Consider the following 27,537-nt stretch of genomic DNA (forward strand, 5'->3'; position numbering starts at 1 on the left):
CATAGCAGTCCCTCCACCCTAATGGGAGGTTATTATAATTGGGGCACAGGCCATACCCATAGCGGTCCCTCCACCCTAATGGGAGGTTATTATAATTAGGGGACAGGCCGTACCCATAGCGGTCCCTCCACCCTAATAGGAGGTTATTATAATTGGAACACAGGCCATACCCATAGCGGTCCCTCCACCCTAATGGGAGGTTATTATAATTGGGGGACAGGCCGTACCCATAGCGGTCCCTCCACCCTAATGGAAGGTTATTATAATTGGGACACAGGCCATACCCATAGCGGTCCCTCCACCCTAATAGGAGTTTATTATAATTAGGGCACAGGCCATACCCATAATGGTCCCTCCACCCTAATGGGAGGTTATTATAATTGGGGCACAGGCCATACCCATAGCGGTCCCTCCACCCTAATGGGAGGTTATTATAATTGGGGCACAGGCCATACCCATAGCGGTCCCTCCACCCTAATAGGAGGTTATTATAATTGGGGGACAGGCCGTACCCATAGCGGTCCCTCCACCCTAATGGGAGGTTATTATAATTGGAGGACAGGCCGTACCCATAGCGGTCCCTCCACCCTAATGGGAGGTTATTATAATTAGGGGACAGGCCGTACCCATAGCAGTCCCTCCACCCTAATAGGAGGTTATTATAATTGGGACACAGGCCATACCCATAATGGTCCCTCCACCCTAATGGGAGGTTATTATAATTGGGGCACAGGCCATACCCATAGCGGTCCCTCCACCCTAATGGGAGGTTATTATAATTGGGGCACAGGCCATACCCATAGCAGTCCCTCCACCCTAATGGGAGGTTATTATAATTGGGGTACAGGCCATACCCATAGCGGTCCCTCCACCCTAATAGGAGGTTATTATAATTGGGGGACAGGCCGTACCCATAGCGGTCCCTCCACCCTAATGGGAGGTTATTATAATTGGGGTACAGGCCATACCCATAGCGGTCCCTCCACCCTAATAGGAGGTTATTATAATTGGGGGACAGGCCGCACCCATAGCGGTCCCTCCACCCTAATGGGAGGTTATTATAATTGGGGGATAGGCCGTACCCATAGCGGTCCCTCCACCCTAATGGGAGGTTATTATAATTGGGGGACAGGCCGTACCCATAGCGGTCCCTCCACCCTAATGAGAGGTTATTATAATTGGGGGACAGGCCGTACCCATAGCGGTCCCTCCACCCTAATGAGAGGTTAGTATAATTGGGGGACAGGCCGTACCCATAGCGGTCCCTCCACCCTAATAGGAGGTTATTATAATTGGGGGACAGGCCGTACCCATGGCGGTCCCTCTACCCTAATGGGAGGTTATTATAATTGGAGGACAGGCCGTACCCATAGCGGTCCCTCCACCCTAATAGGAGGTTATTATAATTGGGGGACAGGCCGTACCCATAGCGGTCCCTCCATCCTAATGGGAGGTTATTATAATTCGAGGACAGGCCGTACCCATAGCGGTCCCTCCACCCTAATGGGAGGTTATTATAATTAGGGGACAGGTCGTACCCATAGCGGTCCCTCCACCCTAATAGGAGGTTATTATAATTGGGACACAGGCCGCACCCATAGCGGTCCCTCCACCCTAATAGGAGGTTATTATAATTGGGACACAGGCCATACCCATAATGGTCCCTCCACCCTAATGGGAGGTTAGTATAATTGGGGGACAGGCCATACCCATAGCGGTCCCTCCACCCTAATAGGAGGTTATTATAATTGGGGGACAGGCCGTACCCATAGCGGTCCCTCCACCCTAATGGGAGGTTATTATAATTGGGGGATAAGCCGTACCCATAGCGGTCCCTCCACCCTAATGGGAGGTTATTATAATTGGGGGACAGGCCATACCCATAGCGGTCCCTCCACCCTAATGAGAGGTTATTATAATTGGGGGATAAGCCGTACCCATAGCGGTCCCTCCACCCTAATAGGAGGTTATTATAATTGGGGGACAGGCCGTACCCATGGCGGTCCCTCTACCCTAATGGGAGGTTATTATAATTGGAGGACAGGCCGTACCCATAGCGGTCCCTCCACCCTAATGGGAGGTTAGTATAATTAGGGGACAGGCCGTACCCATAGCGGTCCCTCTAGATTGTCAATTGAAGATCTCATCAATCAAAAACATCCTTGTAGATAAGATTGAATTCTTAAACCTAGATCATTATGCGAATATCATGGTTTACTCCGTGTAGACAGAAAATGTCCAGGTCATGATGAGGCCCCAACATCTAATGACCCAAGGGAGGCATCACTTGTGATTTCAGGCCATTGTGTCCTTGGTGTCTCTTCGTTATGTTCTCATTGTATACTGTAGGTCTCCCGGCTGTGGTGTCATTGCTTTGTGCAGTTTTAATGAGCAGTGGGGGATGGAGGGGAGTTTCGGGCACGGAGCTGCGCTGCAGGGGGCGCGGAGAGAAGGACACATGAGGGAGCAACATAAGAGAGATAATAACTTTATTACATACAGTAATACAAAAAAGGCGTCTCCTTCAGACATGTCCTAATACTGCACGTACATGACCATCTGTGTGGATGCTGGGAGTTCTAGTCCTCCTCCCTGGTGCACCCCACAGTCCTGGTCACCAGGACAGTTTTTGTTCTTGGAGGCTGTGACCTGGGGATAACGTCTCCTATGACAACACTTCCTGGAATGTCGGCTCTGCCTCGGGATATGATCAAAAAACGGTTCACAGCGACCCTGGGATGTCCAGCACCCAAGGGTCCTCAATGTAGCAACCACCACCCCGCATTGTCCTTCCTTGTGCCTGGCGGGGGCGCTGTGCTCAGTCCTCAGCTGTGTAGGTAATTAACGGGTTCATGATAACCCTGTAGTCCTCCCATGTGCCTGGCGGGGGCGCTGTGCTCAGTCCTCAGCTGTGTAGGTAATTAACGGGTTCATGATAACCCTGTAGTCCTCCCATGTGCCTGGCGGGGGCGCTGTGCTCAGTCCTCAGCTGTGTAGGTAATTGCGGGGTTCATGATAACCCTGTAGTCCTCCCATGTGCCTGGCGGGGGCGCTGCGCTCAGTCCTCAGCTGTGTAGGTAATTGCGGGGTTCATGATAACCCTGTAGTCCTCCCATGTGCCTGGCGGGGGCGCTGTGCTTAGTCCTCTGCTGTGTAGGTAATTGGCGGGTTCTTTATAACCGTGTAGTCCTCCCATGTGCCTGGCGGGGGCGCTGTGCTCAGTCCTCAGCTGTGTAGGTAATTGGCGGGTTCTTTATAACCGTGTAGTCCTCCCATGTGCCTGGTGGGGGCGCTGTGCTCAGTCCTCAGCTGTGTAGGTAATTGGCGGGTTCTTTATAACCGTGTAGTCCTCCCATGTGCCTGGCGGGGGCGCTGCGCTCAGTCCTCAGCTGTGTAGGTAATTGGCGGGTTCTTTATAACCCTGTAGTCCTCCCATGTGCCTGGCGGGGGCGCTGCGCTCAGTGGGGGTGCACAGCTCTGCGCAGGACGTAGCGTGATGCCGCCTCCAGGTTCCACGTGCACTTCTCCAGGATGCGGCGGCACTCCTCCTTACTGTGACGGCTGATGTTGTAGAGCTGCTCCACCTGCATGGGACACAAAAGATCATGGGGTCAGGCGTGTGCTGGGGGTCACAGGGTCAGGCGTGTGGCGGGGGTCACGCGTGTGGTGGGTCATAGCGGACACTCACCTTCAGAGCCTGCACGGCGCGGCTGACGTCTCCTCCGTATCTGCACAGAGCGTCCCGGCTCTCCTCCGTCGTCACTCCATGGACCCGCTCCTCCACCTGGTCAGACACACATCCTGTTACTCCAGTCACACACAGAGCTGCAGCCACTAATCTGCTCTTACTGTATATAATGCATTATACTCCAGTCACACACAGAGCTGCAGTCCCTACTTTGTTGTAGGATAATGCTGATACTCCAGTCACACCATATGCAGCATTGTGGATCGCTCACATCTCCTGCAATGCTGCGCAGCAGATCAAGACGCATGCTCATAGAGAGTGACTGCAGCTCCGGATGTGACTAGAGAGCGGTTCAGTTTGGGGCTCACATACCTCTTTGATCTTCCTTTGGAGGTCGCTCTCTGAGGCCCCTCCTTTCTGTGCCAGGGCCGGGGAGGAAGAGATCTTCTCTTTGCCGGTCCGGCTCATTTGTGAAGGGGGGTAGTCGGCACTGGGCAAGGGGAGGAGCCTCTCCTTGTGGGCGGGTAGTTTGGGTTTGGGGAGGACTGGAGGGCGGAGGTTGGCAAGGATCCTGCGGGGTGGGAGGTCGCTCATTCTGCGGGGGGAGGGCTCGCGGGGCGGGGAGCTCTCCAGGTCTCGCACGCGGCTCTTAGGTCCAAGGAGGTTCTGACGACTGTTCTGTGGAGGGAAGTCGGAGAGGGACTCGAGACTCTTCGAGAGCCCTAAGGAAGCAAGAATAAAAAGGAGTTAGTGGGCGCCCCCTAATGGCAGCTGATGTGTCTAATAACGGGGCATCGGGCACTCACTTTGCATGCGCAGTAACTTGACTCCACCTCCTGCACCACCACCGGCACCGCCTCCAGCACCGCGCCGTGCCAGGTCCTTCGACTTGCTCCGTCTGCTGGAGAAAATACACAGCCATAAGACAAAGACCAAAAGAAGCAGAGACACGCCGATGGCCCGACCCGGAGCGCCTACACAGAGAGACACCGCATCCAAGAGACAGATACACGCCGATGGCCCGACCCGGAGCGCCGACACAGAGACACCGCATCCAAGAGACAGATACACGCCGATGGCCCGACCCGGAGCGCCGACACAGAGACACCGCATCCAAGAGACAGATACACGCCGATGGCCCGACCCGGATCGCCGACACAGAGACACCGCATCCAAGAGACAGATGCACGCCGATGGCCCGACCCGGAGCGCCTACACAGAGAGACACCGCATCCAAGAGACAGATGCACGCCGATGGCCCGACCCGGATCGCCGACACAGAGACACCGCATCCAAGAGACAGATGCACGCCGATGGCCCGACCCGGAGCGCCTACACAGAGAGACACCGCATCCAAGAGACAGATACACGCCGATGGCCCGACCCGGAGCGCCTACACAGAGAGACACCGCATCCAAGAGACAGATACACGCCGATGGCCGGACCCGGAGCGCCTACACACAGAGACACCGCATCCAAGAGACAGCGCAGATACACGCCGATGGCCGGACCCGGAGCGCCTACACAGAGACACCACATCCAAGAGACAGATACACGCCGATGGCCGGCCCCGGAGCGCCTACACACAGAAACACCGCATCCAAGAGACAGATACACGCCGATGGCCGGACCCGGAGCGCCGACACAGAGACACCGCATCCAAGAGACAGCGCAGAGACACGCCGATTGCCCGACCCGGAGCGCCTACACAGAGACACCGCATCCAAGAGACAGCGCAGATACACGCCGATGGCCCGACCCGGAGCGCCGACACAGAGACACCACATCCAAGAGACAGATACACGCCGATGGCCGGCCCCGGGAGCGCCTACACACAGAAACACCGCATCCAAGAGACAGCGCAGAGACACGCCGATGGCCAGATCCGACACAGAGAGACGTCAGGACCCCGAGCACAGTCACCGACACGGAGACGTCAGGACCCCGAGCACAGTCACCGACACGGAGACGTCAGGACCCCGAGCACAGTCACCGACACGGAGACGTCAGGACCCCGAGCACAGTCACCGACACGGAGACGTCAGGACCCCGAGCACAGTCACCGACACGGAGACGTCAGGACCCCGAGCACAGTCACCGACACGGAGACGTCAGGACCCCGAGCACAGTCACCGACACGGAGACGTCAGGACCCCGAGCACAGTCACCGACACGGAGACGTCAGGACCCCGAGCACAGTCACCGACACGGAGACGTCAGGACCCCGAGCACAGTCACCGACACGGAGACGTCAGGACCCCGAGCACAGTCACCGACACGGAGACGTCAGGACCCCGAGCACAGTCACCGACACGGAGACGTCAGGACCCCGAGCACAGTCACCGACACGGAGACGTCAGGACCCCGAGCACAGTCACCGACACGGAGACGTCAGGACCCCGAGCACAGTCACCGACACGGAGACGTCAGGACCCCGAGCACAGTCACCGACACGGAGACGTCAGGACCCCGAGCACAGTCACCGACACGGAGACGTCAGGACCCCGAGCACAGTCACCGACACGGAGACGTCAGGACCCCGAGCACAGTCACCGACACGGAGACGTCAGGACCCCGAGCACAGTCACCGACACGGAGACGTCAGGACCCCGAGCACAGTCACCGACACGGAGACGTCAGGACCCCGAGCACAGTCACCGACACGGAGACGTCAGGACCCCGAGCACAGTCACCGACACGGAGACGTCAGGACCCCGAGCACAGTCACCGACACGGAGACGTCAGGACCCCGAGCACAGTCACCGACACGGAGACGTCAGGACCCCGAGCACAGTCACCGACACGGAGACGTCAGGACCCCGAGCACTGATCGGAGTCATCCGACACAGAGACGGCAGGTACTCTTAGACAGTCATGTGACACAGCCAGATACTTACTCAATGTCGGCCTCTGTCTCTCCCACAGACAGTTTTGACATGCTGCTCGCCAGCTGTACGCAGCTCCTCGTCTGAGCCATGTCCTCTGAGCTGACCAGTGACGATGGAAATGCTCCCACTTTGAGGGTGCGGCGGTTCTGTCCCCTCCACAGCTGGGACTCCGGCCTAAGAATAAGAGGAGAAGATGATAAGATGTGGGGGACTCTCTCAGCCCTGAACCCCCATAACATGAAGATACCTACCCCGCATCAATGAGCGTGACCACATCGCCAGCCTCCATGCGCAACAAGGTGGGATCCATCACATCCTGCAGAATACGGACCTCCAACGGACGCACCTGTAAGGGGGAGAGGTATGTCTGAGGTATGGCTTCAGCGTGCAGCGGTATGGAAGAGATAGGGGTACTGGGGCAATAATAAGGGCACAGGAGAGATGGAGCTACAGGTGTATTCAGGATCTCACTTACCTCTTGGATCAGGGTCATCAGGTTGCTGAAGTTGGGGCGCTGCTCAGGTTTGTGGGCCCAGCACTTCATCATGATGGAGTAGATACCCTGTGGACAGTCATCCGGCCGCTCCAGGCGCTCACCCTCACGGTCTATTTTGCAGAGGATCTGGTGAACAAGACAATGATATAAAACACTGCAGATATAGGGACCCCATGTTCTAACACCTCCCCCCACCTGTGGGATTTGTGGGGTACCTGTCTGCCGCTTAATCCAAGCCAGGGCTCCTGACCATAGGTGAACATCTCCCACAAGGTGACTCCAAACATCCAAACATCAGACGGGTGAGAGAAGGTGCCGATCTTCAAACTCTCTGGAGAACACCTAGAAGATGATGGAAGGAGAAGTCATCCGGATGCCCCATAACCTTCGCGCCTCCCGTATCCCGTCCGCTCTGCCTCCATTATACGGGGTCTTACCATGCAAAGGGTATCTTGCGGTGAGCAGACATAATGTAGTGGTCATTGTGCCCGTTGAGCGCCCTCATCAGTCCAAAGTCCCCGATTTTGACTACCTCCTCGCTGGTCAGAAGGATGTTGCGTGCCGCCAGGTCGCGGTGGATGAATTTGCGGGATTCCAGGTAATTCATCCCGGAGGCAATTTGTAGGGCGTATGACCACAAGAGCGGGAGAGGGAAGGAACCATAACGTGAACGTAAGGTGTCATGGAGGGATCCTAGAGGTGCCAGCTCCGTCACCTGTAACCAAGGAAACCGAAGAGTCAAATGAGTCTTCAACATGGACCAGAACCAACACATCCCCCTTCCGAAAATGGCCGCTTCCACCACGTCGATATATAGGTTTAGTGTGGACACGTTAGGTCTCCTTACCATCTTCAGGGGCTGCGCCAGGACGACTCCATATAGGCGTATGAGGTGTGGGTGATCCAGGGCGTACATGGAGTTTACCTCCTGCAGGAAATCGAGGAGAGCGTCTGGGTCGGAGCCGGCGTCTGTGCGGAGAGACTTGACCGCCACATTCACCTGCGGAGATACAACATGTCATCACATGGCACCAGACATCCACCCCATGATGCCTCCGATGACACAAAGGACTGACACCTACCATTCGTCCACCAGGGATCCTCCATTCCCCTCGTCTGACCACACCAAAACATCCGTCACCCAAGCGCTCAAACATACTCAGGTCCCTCTCGTTGATCAGACATTTCAGGGAGCAGTCTGGGTCCCCTCTGGAGGCAGCAGATGATGGGGAGGATGAGGATGGGGAGATGATGGTATCGGGGTACGGGGGAGAATCCGGGCTGTCAGGGCTCCTTGTGGAAAACATCTGTAAGAAGGAAGAGAAGGAGGTGAGTGACAAGAGGGTTACATTGGTCCAATCATTAGAACAGGGCAGATCATGGGGCAGGATGGACTCTCCCAGTACAGATAATGGGGCAGGATGAACTCTCCCAGTACAGATCATGGGGCAGGATGGACTCTCCCAGTACAGATCATGGGGCAGGATGGACTCTCCCAGTACAGATCATGGGGCAGGATGGACTCTCCCAGTACAGATCATGGGGCAGGATGGACTCTCCCAGTATAGAGGGATCACAGACCAGTGGAGATTATGGGGCAGGATGGACTCTCCCAGTATAGAGGGATCATGGGGCAGGATGGACTCTCCCAGTATAGAGGGATCATGGGGCAGGATGGACTCTCCCAGTATAGAGAGATCATGGACCAGTGGGGATTATGGGGCAGGATGGACTCTCCCAGTATAGAGGGATCATGGACCAGTGGAGATTATGGGGCAGGATGGACTCTCCCAGTATAGAGGGATCATGGGGCAGGATGGACTCTCCCAGTATAGAGAGATCATGGACCAGTGGGGATTATGGGGCAGGATGGACTCTCCCAGTATAGAGGGATCATGGACCAGTGGGGATTATGGGGCAGGATGGACTCTCCCAGTATAGAGAGATCATGGACCAGTGGGGATCATGGGGCAGGATGGACTCTCCCAGTATAGAGGGATCATGGACCAGTGGGGATTATGGGGCAGGATGGACTCTCCCAGTATAGAGGGATCATGGACCAGTGGGGATTATGGGGCAGGATGGACTCTCCCAGTATAGAGGGATCATGGGCCAGTGGGGATTATGGGGCAGGATGGACTTTCTCAGTAAAGTGATCATGGACCAGTGGGGATTATGGGGCAGGATGGACTCTCCCAGTATAGAGGGATCATGGGCCAGTGGGGATTATGGGGCAGGATGGACTTTCTCCGTAAAGTGATCATGGACCAGTGGGGATTATGGGGCAGGATGGACTCTCCCAGTATAGAGGGATCATGGGCCAGTGGGGATTATGGGGCAGGATGGACTTTCTCCGTAAAGTGATCATGGACCAGTGGGGATTATGGGGCAGGATGGACTCTCCCAGTATAGAGGGATCATGGGCCAGTGGGGATTATGGGGCAGGATGGACTTTCTCAGTAAAGTGATCATGGACCAGTGGGGATTATGGGGCAGGATGGACTCTCCCAGTATAGAGGGATCATGGACCAGTGGGGATTATGGGGCAGGATGGACTCTCCCAGTATAGAGGGATCATGGACCAGTGGGGATTATGGGGCAGGATGGACTCTCCCAGTATAGAGGGATCATGGACCAGCTGGGTTCATAGGGAACATGAATTCTCTTTAGAGATTTAGATTTTTTTTTTTTTTAGAGATTACGAGATTTCCCTACAGGTAAAAAGCTTCTTAGAAAGTTCCATGTAAAGTCACTACCCTGTCCTGGTGTAACCCTCCCCCAGCTTCTTTGTCCATGTGAAGCTCCTTCTAGAAGATTTACCTAATTAACATATTACTAATAATGAGAAAACAAGCGCTAGTGAATAGACTACGCCCATAACCACACCTGCCGCCTGCGTGTCAATCAGCTGTGTAAACCATGTGCGGCAGGACGCCCGAGGCTGCGATACAAAGGTCACCAGCAGTAATTCCAGTTGAGCAATCACACAAACCTGCAGAGATGTCCTCACGGGAGCCACTCAGATTACAGAGCATAACTCACACTAGAACTTGTATATCCACCACCAGAAAGATCAGTATGTGGGAGGTAGGAGGCGAAGGGTCAATATCTCTTGTTACTAAAGAAGGCTGAAGCCCCAGGACACCCTCAGGGTCTCAAAGAACTCATGATACTCATGTATATGTCACCAGCCAATCGCTCCATGACCCACCTAGAGAACTCCCACACAGCAGGCTGGTGTCCAGCATCAATATATTGGGGGCTCTCACCTTGTACATCCAGGATTTAGGCCGCACTGGAGGCTTTCTCCGCTTTATAGCTTCAAAAAGTCTTCTCTGTGCTAAAATAAAGAAATGTGAGAATGTGAGGGACAGGATTCAAGAAGATAAAAGTCACATATACACGAGGAGCAAGGCTCACACTATTATTAAGAAGCTACACAAGATGGAGAACGAGGCCACAAGCTGGTCAGGAGATGGAGGACGAGGCCACAAGCTGGTCAGGAGATGGAGGACGAGGCCACAAGCTGGTCAGGAGATGGAGGACCAGGCCACAAGCTGGTCAGGAGATGGAGGACGAGGCCACAAGCTGGTCAACAGATGGAGGACGAGGCCACAAGCTGGTCAGGAGATGGAGGACGAGGCCACAAGCTGGTCAGGAGATGGAGGACGAGGCCACAAGCTGGTCAACAGATGGAGGACGAGGCCACAAGCTGGTCAGGAGATGGAGGACGAGGCCACAAGCTGGTCAGGAGATGGAGGACGAGGCCACAAGCTGGTCAGGAGATGGAGGACCAGGCCACAAGCTGGTCAGGAGATGGAGGACGAGGCCACAAGCTGGTCAACAGATGGAGGACGAGGCCACAAGCTGGTCAGGAGATGGAGGACGAGGCCACAAGCTGGTCAGGAGATGGAGGACCAGGCCACAAGCTGGTCAGGAGATGGAGGACGAGGCCACAAGGTGGTCAGGAGATGGAGGACCAGGCCACAAGCTGGTCAGGAGATGGAGGACCAGGCCACAAGCTGGTCAGGAGATGGAGGACCAGGCCACAAGCTGGTCAAGAGATGGAGGACGAGGCCACAAGCTGGTCAGGAGATGGAGGACCAGGCCACAAGCTGGTCAGGAGATGGAGGACCAGGCCACAAGCTGGTCAGGAGATGGAGGACCAGGCCACAAGCTGGTCAGGAGATGGAGAACGAGGCCACAAGCTGGTCAGGAGATGGAGGACGAGGCCACAAGCTGGTCAGGAGATGGAGAACGAGGCCACAAGCTGGTCAGGAGATGGAGGACCAGGCCACAAGCTGGTCAGGAGATGGAGGACCAGGCCACAAGCTGGTCAGGAGATGGAGGACCAGGCCACAAGCTGGTCAGGAGATGGAGGACCAGGCCACAAGCTGGTCAGGAGATGGAGAACGAGGCCACAAGCTGGTCAGGAGATGGAGGACGAGGCCACAAGCTGGTCAGGAGATGGAGAACGAGGCCACAAGCTGGTCAGGAGATGGAGGACCAGGCCATAAGCTGGTCAGGAGAAGGAGGACCAGGCCATAAGCTGGTCAGGAGAAGGAGGACCAGGCCATAAGCTGGTCAGGAGAAGGAGGACCAGGCCATAAGCTCGTCAGGAGATGGAGGACGAGGCCACAAGGTTTTCAGGAGATGGAGAACAAAGCCACAAGGTGGTCAGGAGACGGAGGACGAGGCCACAAGGTGGTCAGGAGATGGGGGACTACCGGACTAGATAGACAGGAGATGGAGAACATGGCGGTTGCAGACCTAGATGGTCAGGAGATGGGGGACTACCGGACTAGATAGACAGGAGATGGAGAACATGGCGGTTGCAGACCTAGATGGTCAGGAGATGGTGGACTATGTTATTAGATGGACTAGAGATTTTAGGTGATGGGACTACATGAACAGAAGATGGTGGTCTATAAATTGATTTAGGATAAATATGGACCATAGATAATGAACATACAGGGTGCTTGAGGGGCAAGAAATGATGCCACTTATCAAAGGTGTTCCTATATGAGGAAGTATGGGACCTGGTGGACAGAAGAGGTTGATGTAGTATGGACTGGTGGAGAGGAGATGATGTAGAGTGGGACCTGGTAGACACCAGCTGTAAAAGCCCTGGTACAACGACAGTGGATGTAGTGGTAACTTGGTGGATAGAAGCGTCATGAGATGTGATGGAGTCTAGAATTTATGTATCCAACACTAATGAGTAGGTAGAGGCCCATGTTAGTTTGGAGACTGAGAATCTCAGGACTATGGCTGAGGATGTAATTCATCAGATGTCACCATACATCAGGTGGAAGAGGTCCAATGAATTAATATGTGATGTGTAACCAATTACAATTGTCTACGTATGTTGTATCTGACTTATGTGATACTTTGTAGGAGATGCCAGGCAGACCACCCTTCTTCGGTGCCGCTCTGTAGGCATGGCATTGTCTTTGTCTTGTTTCTGCCCTTACTCTGAAGATGTGTGTCTGACTTCATTTCCAACACAAGCTTGGGACCTTGTGGACCTGAGATGATTTAGTGTGGTCTGGAGATGGAATAGTCTAGGATATGCTGGACAGCAGATGATGCAGTGACCTGGTGGAAAGGAGATGGTATTACAGGTGACGTTGTGGACAGAAGATGATGTAATACAGGACCTGGTGGACAGAAAATGATGAGGTTCTATCGGAGCTGGTGGACAGGAGATGATGAGATAGTACTGGGGCTGGTGAGATAGTACTGGGGCTGGTGAGATAGTACTGGGGCTGGTGAGATAGTACTGGGGCTGGTGAGATAGTACTGGGGCTGGTGGACAGGAGATGATGAGATAGTACTGGGGCTGGTGGACAGGAGATGATGACATAGTACTGGGGCTGGTGAGATAGTACTGGGGCTGGTGAGATAGTACTGGGGCTGGTGGACAGGAGATGATGAGATAGTACTGGAGCTGGTGAGATAGTACTGGAGCTGGTGGACAGGAGATGATGAGATAGTACTGGAGCTGGTGGACAGGAGATGATGAGATAGTACTGGGGCTGGTGGACAGGAGATGATGAGATAGTACTGGAGCTGGTGGCCAGGAGATGATGAGATAGTACTGGAGCTGGTGGCCAGGAGATGATGAGATAGTACTGGGGCTGGGGGACAGGAGATGATGAGATAGTACTGGAGCTGGTGGACAGGAGATGATGAGATAGTACTGGGGCTGGTGGACAGGAGATGATGAGATAGTAGTGGAGCTGGTGGACAGGAGATGATGAGATAGTAGTGGAGCTGGTGGACAGGAGATGATGAGATAGTAGTGGAGCTGGTGGACAGGAGATGATGAGATAGTACTGGAGCTGGTGGACAGGAGATGATGAGATAGTACTGGGGCTGGTGGACAGGAGATGATGAGATAGTACTGGAGCTGGTGGACAGGAGATGATGAGATAGTACTGGAGTTGGTGGACAGGAGATGATGAGATAGTACTGGAGCTGGTGGACAGGAGATGATGAGATAGTACTGGAGCTGGTGGCCAGGAGATGATGAGATAGTACTGGAGCTGGTGGACAGCAGATGATGAGATAGTACTGGGGCTGGTGGCCAGGAGATGATGAGATAGTACTGGAGCTGGTGGACAGGAGATGATGAGATAGTACTGGAGCTGGTGGACAGGAGATGATGAGATAGTACTGGAGCTGGGGGACAGGAGATGATGAGATAGTAGTGGAGCTGGTGGACAGGAGATGATGAGATAGTACTGGAGCTGGTGGACAGGAGATGATGAGATAGTACTGGAGCTGGTGGCCAGGAGATGATGAGATAGTACTGGAGCTGGTGGACAGGAGATGATGAGATAGTACTGGAGCTGGGGGACAGGAGATGATGAGATAGTACTGGGGCTGGTGGACAGGAGATGATGAGATAGTACTGGAGCTGGTGGACAGGAGATGCTGAGATAGTACTGGGGCTGGTGGCCAGGAGATGGTGAGATAGTACTGGGGTTGGTGGACAGGAGATAATGAGATAGTACTGGGGCTGGTGGACAGGAGATGATGAGATAGTAGTGGAGCTGGTGGACAGGAGATGATGAGATAGTAGTGGAGATGATGAGATAGTACTGGGGCTGGTGGACAGGAGATGATGAGATAGTAGTGGAGCTGGGGGACAGGAGATGATGAGATAGTACTGGAGCTGGTGGCCAGGAGATGATGAGATGGTACTGGAGCTGGTGGCCAGGAGATGATGAGATAGTACTGGAGCTGGGGGACAGGAGATGATGAGATAGTAGTGGAGCTGGTGGACAGGAGATGATGAGATGGTACTGGGGCTGGTGGACAGGAGATGATGAGATAGTACTGGAGCTGGTGGCCAGGAGATGATGAGATAGTACTGGAGCTGGTGGCCAGGAGATGATGAGATAGTACTGGAGCTGGTGGACAGGAGATGATGAGATAGTACTGGAGCTGGGGGACAGGAGATGATGAGATAGTACTGGGGCTGGTGGACAGGAGATGATGAGATAGTACTGGAGCTGGTGGACAGGAGATGCTGAGATAGTACTGGGGCTGGTGGCCAGGAGATGGTGAGATAGTACTGGGGTTGGTGGACAGGAGATAATGAGATAGTACTGGGGCTGGTGGACAGGAGATGATGAGATAGTAGTGGAGCTGGTGGACAGGAGATGATGAGATAGTAGTGGAGATGATGAGATAGTACTGGGGCTGGTGGACAGGAGATGGTGAGATAGTACTGGGGTTGGTGGACAGGAGATAATGAGATAGTACTGGGGCTGGTGGACAGGAGATGATGAGATAGTAGTGGAGCTGGTGGACAGGAGATGATGAGATAGTAGTGGAGATGATGAGATAGTACTGGGGCTGGTGGACAGGAGATGATGAGATAGTAGTGGAGCTGGGGGACAGGAGATGATGAGATAGTACTGGAGCTGGTGGCCAGGAGATGATGAGATGGTACTGGAGCTGGTGGCCAGGAGATGATGAGATAGTACTGGAGCTGGTGGACAGGAGATGATGAGATAGTACTGGGGCTGGTGGACAGGAGATGATGAGATAGTACTGGGGCTGGTGGACAGGAGATGATGAGATAGTACTGGGGCTGGGGGACAGGAGATGATGAGATAGTACTGGAGATGATGAGATAGTACTGGAGCTGGTGGACAGGAGATGATGAGATAGTACTGGAGCTGGTGGACAGAAGATGATGAGATAGTAGTGGGGCTGGTGGACAGGAGATGATGAGATAGTAGTGGGGCTGGTGGACAGGAGATGATGAGATAGTACTGGGGCTGGTGGACAGGAGATGATGAGATAGTACTGGAGCTGGTGGACAGGAGATGATGAGATAGTACTGGGGCTGGTGGACAGGAGATGATGAGATAGTACTGGAGCTGGTGGAAAGGAGATGATGAGATAGTAGTGGAGCTGGTGGACAGGAGATGATGAGATAGTACTGGAGCTGGTGGCCAGGAGATGATGAGATAGTACTGGAGCTGGTGGACAGGAGATGATGAGATAGTAGTGGAGCTGGTGGCCAGGAGATGATGAGATAGTACTGGAGCTGGGGGACAGGAGATGATGAGATAGTACTGGAGCTGGTGGCCAGGAGATGATGAGATAGTACTGGAGCTGGTGGCCAGGAGATGATGAGATAGTACTGGAGCTGGTGGCCAGGAGATGATGAGATAGTAGTGGAGATGATGAGATAGTACTGGGGCTGGTGGACAGGAGATGATGAGATAGTACTGGAGCTGGTGGACAGGAGATGATGAGATAGTACTGGAGCTGGTGGACAGGAGATGATGAGATAGTACTGGAGCTGGTGGACAGGAGATGATGAGATAGTACTGGAGCTGGTGGACAGGAGATGATGAGATAGTACTGGAGCTGGTGGACAGGAGATGATGAGATAGTACTGGGGCTGGTGGACAGGAGATGATGAGATAGTACTGGGGCTGGTGGACAGGAGATGGTGAGATAGTACTGGAGCTGGTGGACAGATGATGATGAGATAGTACTGGAGCTGGTGGACAGGAGATGATGAGATAGTACTGGGGCTGGTGGACAGGAGATGGTGAGATAGTACTGGAGCTGGTGGCCAGGAGATGATGAGATAGTACTGGAGCTGGTGGACAGGAGATGATGAGATAGTACTGGAGCTGGTGGACAGGAGATGATGAGATAGTACTGGGGCTGGTGGACAGGAGATGATGAGATAGTACTGGGGCTGGTGGACAGGAGATGGTGAGATAGTACTGGAGCTGGTGGACAGATGATGATGAGATAGTACTGGAGCTGGTGGACAGGAGATGATGAGATAGTACTGGGGCTGGTGGACAGGAGATGGTGAGATAGTACTGGAGCTGGTGGCCAGGAGATGATGAGATAGTACTGGAGCTGGTGGACAGGAGATGATGAGATAGTAGTGGAGCTGGTGGACAGGAGATGATGAGATAGTAGTGGGGCTGGTGGCCAGGAGATGATGAGATAGTACTGGAGCTGGTGGCCAGGAGATGATGAGATAGTACTGGAGCTGGTGGCCAGGAGATGATGAGATAGTACTGGAGCTGGTGGACAGGAGATGATGAGATAGTACTGGGGCTGGTGGACAGGAGATGATGAGATAGTAGTGGAGCTGGTGGACAGGAGATGATGAGGGTCATCCTTCCACTACTACTCTTTAGAATCTGAACAATTTTTGAGCTTCTCCGAGGAATGGCTGCCGAGTGACGGATGTCCACACCTCATTCCAGGTGGAATAATCGTGACCTCATTCCCCGTGGTATAAGCATCCATCCCATGACTCACGACACGTGAGAAAGTATCAGACCTGGAGGAACGGACCAGTCAGGAGAACAACACAACCGCCAAGTCACTTTCCCAAACAACCACATCCTGTATCCGAGCTCATCATGTGTGATACAGCACTACTCCCCCCATCCTGTATCCGAGCCCATCATGTGTGATACAGTACTAGAATATGACAGCACTGTTTCCTCCATCATGTATCCGAGCCATCATGTGTGATACGGCATTAGAATATCACAGCACTACTCCCCCCATCATGTATCCGAGCCCATCATGTGTGATACAGTACTAGAATATGACAGCACTACTCCCCCAATCATGTATCCGAGCCCATCATGTGTGATACAGTACTAGAATATCACAGCACTACTCCCCCCATCATGTATCCGAGCCCATCATGTGTGATACAGTACTAGAATATCACAGCACTACTCCCCCCATCATGTGTGATACAGTACTAGAATATGACAGCACTACTCCCCCCATCATGTGTGATACAGTACTAGAATATGACAGCACTACTCCCCCCATCATGTATCCGAGCCCATCATGTGTGATACAGTACTAGAATATGACAGCACTACTCCCCCCATCATGTGTGATACAGTACTAGAATATGACAGCACTACTCCCCCCATCATGTGTGATACAGTACTAGAATATGACAGCACTACTCCCCCCATCATGTGTGATACAGTACTAGAATATGACAGCACTACTCCCCTCATCAGGTATCCGAGCCCATCATGTGTGATACAGTACTAGAATATGACAGCACTACTCCCCCCATCATGTATCCGAGCCCATCATGTGTGATACAGTACTAGAATATGACAGCACTACTCCCCTCATCAGGTATCCGAGCCCATCATGTGTGATACAGTACTAGAATATGACAGCACTACTCCCCCCATCATGTATCCGAGCCCATCATGTGTGATACAGTACTAGAATATGACAGCACTACTCCCCCCATCATGTGTGATACAGTACTAGAATATGACAGCACTACTCCCCCCATCATGTGTGATACAGTACTAGAATATGACAGCACTACTCCCCCCATCATGTATCCGAGCCCATCATGTGTGATACAGTACTAGAATATGACAGCACTACTCCCCCCATCATGTGTGATACAGTACTAGAATATGACAGCACTACTCCCCCCATCATGTATCCGAGCCCATCATGTGTGATACAGTACTAGAATATGACAGCACTACTCCCCCCATCATGTGTGATACAGTACTAGAATATGACAGCACTACTCCCCCCATCATGTGTGATACAGTACTAGAATATGACAGCACTACTCCCCCCATCATGTGTGATACAGTACTAGAATATGACAGCACTACTCCCCTCATCAGGTATCCGAGCCCATCATGTGTGATACAGTACTAGAATATGACAGCACTACTCCCCTCATCAGGTATCCGAGCCCATCATGTGTGATACAGTACTAGAATATGACAGCACTACTCCCCCCATCATGTGTGATACAGTACTAGAATATGACAGCACTACTCCCCTCATCAGGTATCCGAGCTCATCATGTGTGATACAGTACTAGAATATGACAGCACTACTCCCCCCATCATGTGTGATACAGTACTAGAATATGACAGCACTACTCCCCCCATCATGTATCCGAGCCCATCATGTGTGATACAGTACTAGAATATGACAGCACTACTCCCCCCATCATGTGTGATACAGTACTAGAATATGACAGCACTACTCCCCCCATCATGTGTGATACAGTACTAGAATATGACAGCACTACTCCCCTCATCAGGTATCCGAGCCCATCATGTGTGATACAGTACTAGAATATGACAGCACTACTCCCCCCATCATGTGTGATACAGTACTAGAATATGACAGCACTACTCCCCTCATCAGGTATCCGAGCCCATCATGTGTGATACAGTACTAGAATATGACAGCACTACTCCCCCCATCATGTGTGATACAGTACTAGAATATGACAGCACTACTCCCCCCATCATGTGTGATACAGTACTAGAATATGACAGCACTACTCCCCCCATCATGTGTGATACAGTACTAGAATATGACAGCACTACTCCCCTCATCAGGTATCCGAGCCCATCATGTGTGATACAGTACTAGAATATGACAGCACTACTCCCCCCATCATGTGTGATACAGTACTAGAATATGACAGCACTACTCCCCTCATCAGGTATCCGAGCTCATCATGTGGGATACAGTACTAGAATATGACAGCACTACTCCCCCCATCATGTATCCGAGCCCATCATGTGTGATACAGTACTAGAATATGACAGCACTACTCCCCCCATCATGTGTGATACAGTACTAGAATATGACAGCACTACTCCCCCCATCATGTGTGATACAGTACTAGAATATGACAGCACTACTCCCCTCATCAGGTATCCGAGCCCATCATGTGTGATACAGTACTAGAATATGACAGCACTACTCCCCCCATCATGTGTGATACAGTACTAGAATATGACAGCACTACTCCCCCCATCATGTGTGATACAGTACTAGAATATGACAGCACTACTCCCCTCATCAGGTATCCGAGCCCATCATGTGTGATACAGTACTAGAATATGACAGCACTACTCCCCCCATCATGTGTGATACAGTACTAGAATATGACAGCACTACTCCCCCCATCATGTATCCGAGCTCATCATGTGGGATACAGTACTAGAATATGACAGCACTACTCCCCCCATCATGTATCCGAGCTCATCATGTGGGATACAGCACTAGAATATGACAGCACTACTCCCCCCATCAGGTACCTGGTCTCCCCATTCCGATCTGGTCCAGGTCGAAGGGTCTGACGTAGTCGAAGTGTCCGGGTCGGGAGACGTTGAGCTCATCGTGGATCTTGGAGTAGAACTGTTCCAGCTGCAGGTCCCGCAGGAGTGTGAGCAGCCACTCGGTCCCCTCCTCCGTCACCATCGCGGGGCCTGGAGAGGAGACAGTCAGGAGACAGTCGTCAGCGTTGTGTGTGCAGTGGACGCCGCTCCGGAGGTTTATCCGCCACCGTGTGTACACACAACACATGGAGGGACAGGACACGCCTGCGACATGTTCCCTCCTCACGTGTGGGAAGATCCGAGACAACATGTCCCAACACGGGAGGAATGAGGAAGAGACATCGCAACACGTGTGACTCACACCGCGCCGTACAGTACAGCCGCACTACCCCAACACCGCACTACCTCAGCTCCGTACAGTACAGCCGCACTACCCCAACACCGCACTACCTCAGCTCCGTACAGTACAGCCGCACTATCCCAACACCGCACTACCTCAGCTCCGTACAGTACAGCCGCACTAACCGAGTAACTGCCCCAACATTGCACTATCCCAACACCGCACTACCCCAACACCGCACCGCACTACCTCAACTCCGTACAGTACAGCCGCACTACCCCAACAAAGCACTACCAGAGTAACTGCACCGCACTACCCCAACACTGCACTACCCCATCACCGTACAGTACAGGCGCACTACCCCAACACTGCACCGCACTACCCCAACACCGTACAGTACAGCCGCACTAACCGAGTAACTGCACCGCACTACCCCAACACCGTACAGTACAGCCGCACTACCCCAACACCGCACTACCTCAGCTCCGTACAGTACAGCCGCACTATCCCAACACCGTACAGTACAGCCGCACTACCCCAACACCGCACTACCTCAGCTCCGTACAGTACAGCCGCACTACCCCGACACCGTACAGTACAGGCGCACTACCCCAACACCGCACTACCTCAGCTCCGTACAGTACAGCCGCACTACCCCGACACCGTACAGTACAGGCGCACTACCCCAACACCGCACTACCTCAGCTCCGTACAGTACAGCCGCACTACCCGAGTAACTGCACCGCACTACCTCAGCTCCGTACAGTACAGGCGCACTACCCCAACACCGCACTACCTCAGCTCCGTACAGTACAGCCGCACTACCCCAACACCGCACTACCTCAGCTCCGTACAGTACAGCCGCACTATCCCAACACCGCACTACCTCAGCTCCGTACAGTACAGCCGCACTACCCCAACACCGCACTACCTCAGCTCCGTACAGTACAGCCGCACTATCCCAACACCGCACTACCTCAGCTCCGTACAGTACAGCCGCACTATCCCAACACCGCACTACCTCAGCTCCGTACAGTACAGCCGCACTATCCCAACACCGCACTACCTCAGCTCCGTACAGTACAGCCGCACTATCCCAACACCGCACTACCTCAGCTCCGTACAGTACAGCCGCACTACCCCAACACCGCACTACCTCAGCTCCGTACAGTACAGCCGCACTACCCCAACACCGCACTACCTCAGCTCCGTACAGTACAGCCGCACTACCCCAACACCGCACTACCTCAGCTCCGTACAGTACAGCCGCACTACCCGAGTAACTGCCCCAACATTGCACTACCCCAACACCGCACTACCTCAGCTCCGTACAGTACAGCCGCACTACCCCAACACCGCACTACCTCAGCTCCGTACAGTACAGCCGCACTACCCCAACACCGTACAGTACAGCCACACTACCCCAACACCGTACAGTACAGCCACACTACCCCAACACCGCACTACCTCAGCTCCGTACAGTACAGCCGCACTACCCCAACACCGTACAGTACAGCCACACTACCCCAACACCGCACTACCTCAGCTCCGTACAGTACAGCCGCACTATCCCAACACCGTACAGTACAGCCACACTACCCCAACACCGCACTACCTCAGCTCCGTACAGTACAGCCGCACTACCCCAACACCGCACTACCTCAGCTCCGTACAGTACAGCCGCACTACCCCAACACCGCACTACCTCAGCTCCGTACAGTACAGCCGCACTACCCCAACACCGTACAGTACAGCCACACTACCCCAACACCGCACTACCTCAGCTCCGTACAGTACAGCCGCACTACCCCAACACCGTACAGTACAGGCGCACTACCCCAACACCGCACTACCTCAGCTCCGTACAGTACAGCCGCACTACCCCAACACCGCACTACCTCAGCTCCGTACAGTACAGCCGCACTACCCCAACACCGCACTACCTCAGCTCCGTACAGTACAGCCGCACTACCCCAACACCGCACTACCTCAGCTCCGTACAGTACAGCTGCACTACCCCAACACCGCACTACCTCAGCTCCGTACAGTACAGCCGCACTACCCCAACACCGCACTACCTCAGCTCCGTACAGTACAGCCGCACTACCCGAGTAACTGCACCGCACTACCTCAGCTCCGTACAGTACAGCCGCACTACCCGAGTAACTGCACCGCACTACCCCATCACCCCAGCCGCACTACCCCATCACCGTACAATACAGCCGCACTACCTCAGCTCCGTACAGTACAGCCACACTACCCCAACACCGCACTACCTCAGCTCGGTACAGTACAGCCGCACTACCCGAGTAACTGCACCGCACTACCCCATCACCGTACAGTACAGCCGCACTACCCGAGTAACTGCACCGCACTACCCCATCACCGTAAAGTACAGCCGCACTATCCCAACACCGTACAGTACAGCCGCACTACCCGAGTAACTGCTCCATCACCGCACTACCCCAACACCGTACAGTACAGCTGCACTACCCCAACACCCCAACTACCCGAGTAACTGCCCCATCACCGCACTACCCCAACACCGTACAGTACAGCCGCACTACCCCAACACCGTACAGTACAGCCGCACTACCCCAACACCCCAACTACCCGAGTAACTGCCCCATCACCGCACTACCCCAACACCGCACTACCCCAACTCCGTACAGTACAGCCGCACTACCCGAGTAACTGCCCCAACACTGCACTACCCCAACTCCGTACAGTACAGCCGCACTACCAGAGTAACTGCTCCATCACCGCACTACCTCAACTCCGTACAGTACAGCCGCACTACCTCAACTCCGTACAGTACAGCCGCACTACCCCAACACCGCACTACCCGAGTAACTGCACCGCACTACCCCAACACCGCACTACCCCAACACCGCACCGCACTACCTCAACTCCGTACAGTACAGCCGCACTACCCCAACAAAGCACTACCCGAGTAACTGCACCGCACTACCCCAACGCTGCACTGCACTACCCCATCACCGTACAGTACAGGCGCACTACCCCAACACTGCACCGCACTACCCCAACACCGTACAGTACAGCCGCACTACCCCAACACCGCACTACCCGAGTAACTGCACCGCACTACCCCATCACCGCACTACCCCAACACCGCACCGCACTACCCGAGTAACTGCCCCAACACTGCACTACCCCAACACCGCACCGCACTACCCCATCACCATACCGCATAGCAGCACTGCCGCCCCTATATCCATCCTATACGCCAGACAGCGCCCCTGTGTCCATCCTATACGCCAGACACCGCCCCTATGTCCATCCTATACACCAGACACCGCCCCTATGTCCATCCTATACACCAGACACCGCCCCTATATCCATCCTGTACGCCAGACACCGCCCCTATATCCATCCTATACGCCAGACACCGCCCCTATATCCATCCTATACGCCAGACACCGCCCCTATATCCATCCTATACGCCAGACACCGCCCCTATATCCATCCTATACACCCAGACACCGCCCCTATATCCATCCTATACACCCAGACACCGCCCCTATATCCATCCTATACGCCAGACACCGCCCCTATATCCATCCTATACACCCAGACACCGCCCCTATATCCATCCTATACACCAGACACCGCCCCTATATCCATCCTATACGCCAGACACCGCCCCTATATCCATCCTATACGCCAGACAGTGCCCCTATATCCATCCTATACACCAGACACCGCCCCTATATCCATCCTATACGCCAGACACCGCCCCTATATCCATCCTATACGCCAGACACCGCCCCTATATCCATCCTATACGCCAGACACCGCCCCTATATCCATCCTGTACGCCAGACACCGCCCCTACATCCATCCTGTACGCCAGACACCGCCCCTACATCCATCCTGTACGCCAGACACCGCCCCTATAGCCATCCTATACGCCCAGACACCGCCCCTATAGCCATCCTATACGCCCAGACACCGCCCCTATGTCCATCCTATACACCAGACACCGCCCCTATGTCCATCCTATACACCAGACACCGCCCCTATATCCATCCTGTACGCCAGACACCGCCCCTATATCCATCCTATACACCAGACACCGCCCCTATATCCATCCTATACACCCAGACACCGCCCCTATATCCATCCTATACACCAGACACCGCCCCTATATCCATCCTATACACCCAGACACCGCCCCTATATCCATCCTATACGCCAGACACCGCCCCTATATCCATCCTATACGCCAGACACCGCCCCTATATCCATCCTATACGCCAGACACCGCCCCTACATCCATCCTGTACGCCAGACACCGCCCCTACATCCATCCTGTACGCCAGACACCGCCCCTACGTCCATCCTGTACGCCAGACACCGCCCCTACGTCCATCCTATACGCCCAGACACCGCCCCTATGTCCATCCTATACACCAGACACCGCCCCTATGTCCATCCTATACACCAGACACCGCCCCTATGTCCATCCTATACACCAGACACCGCCCCTATATCCATCCTGTACGCCAGACACCGCCCCTATATCCATCCTATACACCAGACACCGCCCCTATATCCATCCTATACACCCAGACACCGCCCCTATATCCATCCTATACGCCAGACACTGCCCCTATATCCATCCTATACGCCAGACACTGCCCCTATATCCATCCTATACGCCAGACACTGCCCCTATATCCATCCTATACGCCAGACACTGCCCCTATATCCATCCTATACGCCAGACACCGCCCCTATATCCATCCTATACGCCAGACACCGCCCCTATATCCATCCTATACGCCAGACACCGCCCCTATATCCATCCTATACACCAGACACCGCCCCTATATCCATCCTATACACCAGACACCGCCCCTACATCCATCCTATACGCCAGACAGTGCCCCTATATCCATCCTATACACCAGACAGTGCCCCTATATCCATCCTGTACGCCAGACACCGCCCCTATATCCATCCTATACGCCAGACACCGCCCCTATATCCATCCTATACGCCAGACACCGCCCCTATAGCCATCCTATACGCCAGACACCGCCCCTATATCCATCCTATACGCCAGACACTGCCCCTATATCCATCCTATACGCCAGACACCGCCCCTATATCCATCCTATACGCCAGACACTGCCCCTATATCCATCCTATACGCCAGACACCGCCCCTATATCCATCCTATACGCCGGGCACCGCCCCTATGTCCATCCTATACACCAGACACCGCCCCTATAACCATCCTATACACCAGACACCGCCCCTATGTCCATCCTATACACCAGACACCGCCCCTATATCCATCCTATACACCAGACACCGCCCCTATAACCATCCTATACACCAGACACCGCCCCTATGTCCATCCTCTGCATCTATTATGGGATGAGGGTGGAAGCTGCAGATTTCGGATGTTATTGTTGGGGGTAATTAGTAAATGAATCATTAGGTTTCACGTTGCGCTGATTTCATGTGTCCCGGGGGCAGACGCCTCATCTTCATCTCAATATAAACAGGAAATCAGCCCCAAACCAGTGCATGTACCCGGGGGCAGCCGCACCTGTAGTGATGGAGCCCTAATAATACCCCGTGTCCAGCTCACACCCCCCTGTATCCACCCCAGTGCCCTGCAGCCACGCACCTCTGTACCCCCTGCAAGTGCCCTACCTACAGGGGGGGAGGTGTACTGCAGGGGGGGGAGGTGTACTGCAGGGGGGGGGTACAGAGGGGATCGTGTACTGCTGGGGGGTGGGATGTGTACTGCAGGGGGGGGACGTGTACTGCAGGAGGGGGACGTGTACTGCAGGGGGTGGGCGTACTGCAGGGGGGGGGGTGTGTACTGCAGGGGGGGGGATGTGTACTGCAGGGGGGGGGATGTGTACTGCAGGGGGGGGGATGTGTACTACAGGGGGGGGGGGGGTTGTACTGCAGGGGGGGAGGTGTACTGCTGGGGGGGAGGTGTACTGCTGGGGGGGGGACGTGTACTGCTGGGGGGGGATGTGTACTGCTGGGGGGGGGGAGGTGTACTGCTGGGGGGGGGGAGGTGTACTGCTGGGGGGGGGGGAGGTGTACTGCTGGGGGGGGGATGTGTACTGCAGGGGGGGGGAGGTGTACTGCAGGGGGGGGGGAGGTGTACTGCAGGGGGGGGGAGGTGTACTGCAGGGGGGGGGTGTGTACTGCAGGGGGGGGACATGTGTACTGCAGGGGGGTGGGCGTACTGCAGGGGGGTGGGCGTACTGCAGGGGGGGGGATGTGTACTGCAGGGGGGGGACATGTGTACTACAGGGGGGGGATGTGTACTGCAGGGGGGGGGGATGTGTACTGCAGGGGGGGGGGATGTGTACTGCAGGGGGGGGATGTGTACTGCAGGGGGGGGATGTGTACTGCAGGGGGGGGATGTGTACTGCAGGGGGGGGACATGTGTACTGCAGGGGGGGGGATGTGTACTGCAGGGGGGGGGATGTGTACTGCAGGGGGGGGGATGTGTACTGCAGGGGGGGATGTGTACTGCAGGGGGGGGACATGTGTACTGCAGGGGGGTGGGCGTACTGCAGGGGGGGGGATGTGTACTGCAGGGGGGGGGATGTGTACTGCAGGGGGGGGACATGTGTACTACAGGGGGGGGATGTGTACTGCAGGGGGGGGGGGATGTGTACTGCAGGGGGGGGATGTGTACTGCAGGGGGGGGGATGTGTACTGCAGGGGGGGGGATGTGTACTGCAGGGGGGGGGATTTGTACTGCAGGGGGGGGGATTTGTACTGCAGGGGGGGGGACTTGTACTGCAGGGGGGGGGACTTGTACTGCAGGGGGGGGAGGTGTACTGCAGGGGGGGGAGGTGTACTGCAGGAGGGGGATGTGTACGGCAGGGGGGGGGATGTGTACTGCAGGGGGGGGGGATGTGTACGGCAGGGGGGGGGCGTACTGCAGGGGGGGGGATGTGTACTGCAGGGGGGGGGATGTGTACTGCAGGGGGGGGATGTGTACTGCAGGGGGGGGGATGTGTACTGCAGGGGGGGGGATGTGTACTGCAGGGGGGGGGGATGTGTACTGCAGGGGGGGGGGATGTGTACTGCAGGGGGGGGGATGTGTACTGCAGGGGGGGGATGTGTACTGCAGGGGGGGGGGATGTGTACTGCAGGGGGGGGATGTGTACTGCAGGGGGGGGAGGTGTACTGCAGGGGGGGGAGGTGTACTGCAGGGGGGGGGATGTGTACTGCAGGGGGGGGGATGTGTACTGCAGGGGGGGGATGTGTACTGCAGGGGGGGGAGGTGTACTGCAGGGGGGGGGGATGTATACTGCAGGGGGGGGGAGGTGTACTGCAGGGGGGGGATGTATACTGCTGGGGGGGGATGTGTACTGCAGGGGGGGGATGTGTACTGCAGGGGGGGGGATGTGTACTGCAGGGGGGGAGGTGTACTGCAGGGGGGGGGATTTGTACTGCAGGAGGGGGATTTG

At 54.8% G+C, this 27,537-nt stretch overlaps 1 protein-coding gene across 5 annotated transcripts in view; it reads right to left on the bottom strand.

Moving 5' to 3' along the window:
• Positions 1-2,472: 2,472 nt before the first annotated feature.
• Positions 2,473-27,537, bottom strand: part of TNK1 (tyrosine kinase non receptor 1) — a 46,161-nt gene continuing 21,096 nt past the window's right edge. For 4 of the 5 annotated variants that reach the window (XM_072150104.1, XM_072150106.1, XM_072150105.1 and 1 more), the window contains exons 2-14: positions 19,699-19,869; positions 10,342-10,412; positions 8,155-8,379; positions 7,920-8,072; positions 7,510-7,787; positions 7,288-7,414; positions 7,052-7,198; positions 6,828-6,922; positions 6,586-6,750; positions 4,495-4,589; positions 4,061-4,410; positions 3,689-3,784; positions 2,473-3,584 (exon numbers count right to left, since the gene is read on the bottom strand). In XM_072150104.1, coding sequence (XP_072006205.1) covers positions 3,459-3,584; positions 3,689-3,784; positions 4,061-4,410; positions 4,495-4,589; positions 6,586-6,750; positions 6,828-6,922; positions 7,052-7,198; positions 7,288-7,414; positions 7,510-7,787; positions 7,920-8,072; positions 8,155-8,379; positions 10,342-10,412; positions 19,699-19,869 — 2,099 coding nt within the window. In that variant the 3' untranslated portion in view covers positions 2,473-3,458. Of the gene's footprint in view, positions 3,585-3,688; positions 3,785-4,060; positions 4,411-4,494; positions 4,590-6,585; positions 6,751-6,827; positions 6,923-7,051; positions 7,199-7,287; positions 7,415-7,509; positions 7,788-7,919; positions 8,073-8,154; positions 8,380-10,341; positions 10,413-19,698; positions 20,016-27,537 lie in introns of those variants that run through there. The other variant, XM_072150103.1, reaches the window with a different exon arrangement.

The sequence above is a fragment of the Engystomops pustulosus genome, chromosome 4 (genome assembly GCF_040894005.1).
Source record: "Engystomops pustulosus chromosome 4, aEngPut4.maternal, whole genome shotgun sequence".
In the NCBI taxonomy this organism is placed as follows: Eukaryota; Metazoa; Chordata; class Amphibia; order Anura; family Leptodactylidae; genus Engystomops; species Engystomops pustulosus.